At 33.4% G+C, this 5839-nt stretch overlaps 1 protein-coding gene across 2 annotated transcripts; it reads right to left on the reverse strand.

The window, feature by feature from the left end:
- Positions 1 to 1305: 1305 nt before the first annotated feature.
- Positions 1306 to 1678, reverse strand: LOC122749267 (ubiquitin-like). 2 transcript variants are annotated; one of them, XM_043995544.1, is made up of 3 exons: positions 1576 to 1678; positions 1458 to 1488; positions 1306 to 1426 (listed from the first exon to the last, which is right to left on the reverse strand). In XM_043995544.1, the coding sequence occupies exons 1-3, from the start codon at positions 1676 to 1678 to the stop codon at positions 1306 to 1308; spliced, it is 255 nt and encodes an 84-aa protein (XP_043851479.1). The 2 variants fall into 2 exon arrangements, with proteins under 2 accessions (XP_043851479.1, XP_043851478.1); XM_043995543.1 differs by having other exon boundaries at positions 1458 to 1678.
- Between the last annotated feature and the right edge of the window lie 4161 nt (positions 1679 to 5839).

Consider the following 5839-nt stretch of genomic DNA (forward strand, 5'->3'; position numbering starts at 1 on the left):
ACACATATTTATGTTTATATGTGTATGTATATATAGTAGTATAGTACACTATCAGGTCGTTAGATTGCACAGTGCATAGAGCAATAGGTTAAGAGTCAGGAAGACCTGACTTGAAATCTACCCTTAGACATTTACTTACTAGCTGTGTGACTCTGGACAAGTCAGTTAGTTCTGTTTACTTCAGTTTCTTCATCTGTAAATCATCTGGAAAAGGCAGTGACAAACCACTTGGGTATCTTTGCCAAGAAAACCCCAAATGGGATCACAGAATCAGACATGATTGAACCAAATGAACAATAATAGTGTACATTGTAGTAGTAGTAGTAAGTCCTAATCTTCTCTATCATTTTTATTTTATAATAGTGGTACAATTTGTGATCTTTTCCTATAATAGTGTATGTTTCACTTTTTTTAGATGACTTGAAACTTTCTTTACTAATTATTTATGAATACATTGCTCCAAAAACATGTTTTTTTGTTAGTACCCTGTTTTGTCTCACTATTCCTTCCTAAATTACAAGTTTATAGTTGGAAATTATATCAGAGACAATCTCATATAACCAGTACCTAAATAAATAAAAATCCTCATATATATTATAACAGTTTATTAAATGTTAACAGATATAGGGCTTCATTTCAAAATAATCTTCCCTGGAAGACTGATTTCTCTTTCAAAAACAAAAGATCATTATTAAACAACATAAATATCTTGAATTTGAGAATTCCAGGGAAAGGGAGTCAATCTTTTTGCCCAGTCAGCTTTTTATATGTAAAACCAACAAGAGCACTATATATGATTTATAAAAATATGTATATATAGATCTATATACACATGCATTTATATAAAATATGTCTATATTCACATTAAGAGAAGACAATCATTTTTATTTAGTAAAAAATTATTTTTTGACAAAACAGCTTAAATTTCATATATACATATGCAAGTGAAATGGATTTTGAAAAAAATCAGTGTATCCAATAAAAAAGAAAAATAAATATGTTGGTAGCATAGCTATTCAATCAAGAATTCATTAATAACAGATTCGATTATTTATTTATTTATTTATTCATTCATTCATTCATTCATTCATTCATTCATTCATCTATCTATCATCTTTATTTATTTCCTGCTTCTCAACTAAAAGGGGATTTTATTGATATCACAGCCCCATTAAATCCAGGAACAAGGCCTTGTTACAGCATACTACTAAGGAGCACTTCAGTCAGGGGAGCCAAACCAGAATCGGGTCCTGAGGCTGGTCTTTATTTGACCTTCTTCTTGGGGTGCAGATTGTTGGTGTGGCCTCACTTCTTAAGGCAGTTTACAGCGCGGGGGTGCAGGCGGGCATAACACTTGCCGCAGATCATCTTGTCACAGTTGTACTTCTGAGTCAGCTGGCAAAGGTAAAGCTCGATGATTCCAGCCGCACCACACACGCTCCCCCCACCCCCCCCGCCGCAGACGCAGCACCAGGTTCAGAGTGGACTCTTTCTGGATGTTGTAGTCAGAAAGAGTCCGGCCATCTTCTAGCTGTTTTTCAGCAAAAATCAGACATTGTTGATCTGGTGGGATACCTTCCTTGTCCTGGATTTTGACTTTGACATTCTCGATAGTATCACTGGGTTCAAACTCAAGAGGGATGGTCTTGCCCGTCATGGTCTTCATGAAGATGTGCATCTCTGCAAACGCTGCGCCCGCTGCTCGGCCCCTCGCTGAAGAGAAAGAGAACAGATTCGATGTATATAAAAATGTAAGAAAGATACATTAGAGGGGCAGCTAGATGGCGCAGTGGATAGAGCACTGGCCCTAGAGTCAGGAGGACCTGAGTTCAAATCCAGCCTCAGAAACTTAACACTTACTAGCTGTGTGACCCTGGGCAGGTCACTTAATCCCAATTGCCTCACCAAAAAAATAAAAAATCAAATAAAAAAAATAAAAAAGAAAGATACATTAGAAATAGTTAACACAATTATATTTAAAAAAAAAACAAACTTCTAAAAGCAAGGACTATTTGAAGAGATGAGAGAAAAAAAAAACCTTTGAAAAAGTACAACACTCATATAACCCAAAATAAACCTCACATACAGAGGGAGATTTTTAATATCATAAAAATAGTTATCTAAAAAAGGCAGCATGATATTCAATATAGATGTACAAGAGCAATTTCCAAGGAATACAGACACTTTAATAATCGTCTAGAAAACTAGATTTTAGTTGATTGATGAGGGGAAAAATAGTAAAAATGACTACCATTGTTCTTCAAATTCTTCCTACTGTTAACTTATGATTATCTCTAATAAAGACAATGAAAACAAATTATATTTATGTAAAGCTTTAAAATTTTATTACATTTCCTTTTCCTCATTTCCACATTTTGAACTAAGTAGTCATTTCAATATCAGTAGTCATATTTTGCTGATTAGAAAACTGTAAATCAGAAAATTGCTGATGTTACAATGACTTTAATAGAATTCAGAATAAAATACAGGTCTTCTAATTCCAAACCCAATGTTCTTTCTCCTCTACCATCATTTTATCAGAAGAGAAAGAACTAATCACACCTTTCCTTTATCTGCTTTATCTTTAGGATGTTATCCTACAATTACTATTTGATTACTATTCGAAATCATTTGGGATCCTTATACATGTGAATTCAGTCTTTCTTCTTTACTCAGTTTTAATCTAATGAATAATCATATCACATATTATTTCCAAATGGAAGCTAAGCTAAGGACATGTATAATAAAATAATTTTGTAATAAGCTATTTTATTTATTTTTTTCTTTCTGAATACCTTAATTATCTCACATAAACTATATTTAATGTCAACTTTATGGCAGAATATTGTTCCAAATTTGTTGTTATTGTTTGCCATTTGTTTTTGATGAGGACCATGAGCACAATGGAATGATTTCTTCATGTCAAATTGTTGCACAAAGTCAACAGCCTCCATTCTCTCTTAAAGAGTCATCAAAATCCAGTGGCAAGACTAAAGTCAAGATGACTGGCAATAATCTTGAGATGCAGTGGATGAACCTGATATCTGACCAAGCTCTAAGGACTCCACAGCTCCTGCTTCAGCTGCCTTCCAGGACTTTTGAACCAATTGTTTCCATCTACCTATTCCTTTAGGGGAAATTGCTTGGGGAAAACACCTCCCCACCCCCAGCTCAACAATAGCTGTGAAGAACCTGGTTTAGCCTGTGTGTCAAAATTATTTACTGTGGTGTAGCCAAATCATAGGTAAAAACTTCTTGGAGTTACAGGTGAAAGTTGAGTGACAGGTAAACAATAAAGTGGATGAGCAGCCCTTGAAGGGGCTTAGAAAATCATCACCAGAAATGTTAGTTCTCCTTGAACACCCATACACCCTCTGCACTTTTACATTTTTAATGAAATATTTAATCCTTTCAATCTCCAGTTTTAGTCACTTCCATTAGATAAAACATGTGTATGGTAACTATATGTGCAAATAGTTATGGGTATCTCTTTTGAATCCATTGGCTTTTCTCACAATATATTGACCTTGGGAAATAAATATCACATTTCTATTCTATTTTGTGAGTTCCCTTTCTGAGAATAACACTTCACTTCTTTGATGCTTCAATGAATCTTTGAAATCAGTGATGTTCACAGCAATTTATCCCTGCCTGTCCATCATGGGTGACTGTCACATTACAATTCTTGGCACAGAAAAGACTTTTACTATATGCTTAATTATTGGTCATATGATTCACTCATGTTCAAATCCTCCCATAGGTTTACCAAACCCACCCTATCAACTACACTAGGACCTCTCTCATATTTCTTTCATATTGTCTGGACTCAATGAAACACACAAAGTATCCATCACTTTTGTTTTATGACCAGTATACATTTTTGTTTGTCCTACATTTCTTTGATGATGTTCTATGTTTCATGAAATTTGTACCTTTGTTCCTTCCTGCCATGTAGTTCATTATTTGGTATTTTTTAATGTGCTCATACACAGAGAAATTCACCGAAGCTCAACTTTCATTGACAAATAGTTTGTCCATTAAAAAATTACTATTAGTTAAAAAGCAGAAAAAAAGGAACCTCAACTATACTAAAATAACAAAATTGAAATGAAAAAGTAGTCAAAGAAATATACCCACACAAAACATCATGAATTATTACATAGCAAAACATTGGTTGTTCTATTTTAATTTCATGTCAATATAGAATGACATTGATTTCATTCTAATTATCACAGCATTTTAAGAATATAACTTTTTTTCCCCTTTGAAAACTCATTTTATCTTTTTTTTGGGGGGTGGGGCATTGGGCGTTAAGTGACTTGCCCAGAGTCACACATCTAGTATGTGTCAAGTGTCTGAAGCTGGATTTGAACTCAGGTCCTCCTGAATCCAGGGCCAGTGCTTTATACATTTTGCTACCTAGCTGCCCCCCAAAATTCATTTTTGATGAAGTTAGTTTTGAAGTCCAATTATAAATTAATTAAAATGTCATTAAATAGTTCCTTTATTAGGACATATATGGTTATAAAAATAATCACATTTAATTATTACACTTGGAATAGTTTGATTGAAAGAATAAATGGAAATGTAGACATTTTCAGCAATCCGCTAGAAGAAAATAAAATAAGTATTCCATTAAAGAAATTATAATAGGCAAAGACTTTAAAGCATGTTGCATTATAAGCCCTAGAACCCTAGAGAATTCTGAATAACAATATGTATTCACAAAATTCATGTAACTATTTGTGAGAGATAAGAAATAATAAAAATTTAAATATATTACAAAAGAAGAAAAATAGTGCTAATATTGAAATAACAGCTTACATTTTTGTAGATTTTTGTTGTTTACAAAGCACTGTTTCTGCCCCCACAATCTTTGAGGTATTTAGTATTACAGATGAATTACTGCTAAATGGAAAAAATGTTAATTATTCCTACTATGTTTAGATTGGATCATTCCAATCCATTTCTACATCTTTGGATCAACCACTCTCTATCTTACAGAAACTTGGACCATAGATCCTCAATTGAATACAAGTCCAGAAGCATTTATTTAGCTTCTATGATGTTCAAAGTTGAGAAATACTAGAGAATAGTGAATTGAAATCTGGACTTGGAATCAGGATGACCTTTTTTAAGCCCCATATCTTATATGGGACTTATATGCGTCTTTTTTCCCCAGTGTCTCAGATAATTGCCTAAGATGATAAATTATAGATCTTAAAAGTATGCATTCATAGACAAAATTGGTTTAATTATAATAATTAACATTTGTATAGCACCTCTTATGTGCCAAGCACTGTGCTAAGCACTTCACAAATATTTCATTTGATCCTCCCAACAATTTGGAGAGGTAGGTGCTCAAATTATATCTAATTAACAAATAAATAAGCATTGACAAATGAAGATAAAGTGACTTGTCCAGGATCATCAAGCTAGTACATGTCTGAAGTTGGATTTTAACTCAGACTTTCCCTACTTCAGGTCCAGGTCCCATATCTTTACACCAGTTAAATCTTATGTCTGCCCATCCTGTCTTCATTGAAAAAAAGGGAGGGAGGGAATGAGGTACAAGGGAATGGAGGTATAAAAATGTCAACAAAATAGTCTCTTTCCTCAAACAACTGATATTCATATGGCAAATGCGAATTATGCATAGATAAGTCAATATACTTTATATAAAAATTATTTCAGGAAGAATACTAACAACTAGGCCAGGTGATGGGAGGATGGTTAGAAATTACTTCTTAAATAAGACACTTGAAAGAAGCAAAATTTTATAATGTTATGATGAAGAGATGTCCATTCTAGGCATGGAGAAACCATCTGTTCCAAGGTA

The sequence above is a fragment of the Dromiciops gliroides genome, chromosome 3 (genome assembly GCF_019393635.1).
Source record: "Dromiciops gliroides isolate mDroGli1 chromosome 3, mDroGli1.pri, whole genome shotgun sequence".
NCBI lineage: Eukaryota > Metazoa > Chordata > Mammalia > Microbiotheria > Microbiotheriidae > Dromiciops > Dromiciops gliroides.

What these genes read in the sequence shown, in the direction of transcription:
- LOC122749267 (XM_043995543.1), bottom strand. Translation starts at nt 1,678, where the DNA reads ATGCACATCTTCATGAAGACCATGACGGGCAAGACCATCCCTCTTGAG. An exon ending in AACCTGGTGCTGCGTCTGCG is followed by an intron (nt 1,427 to 1,457) that starts GCGGGGGGGGTG and finishes CGTGTGTGGTGC; the next exon opens with GGCTGGAATCATCGAGCTTT.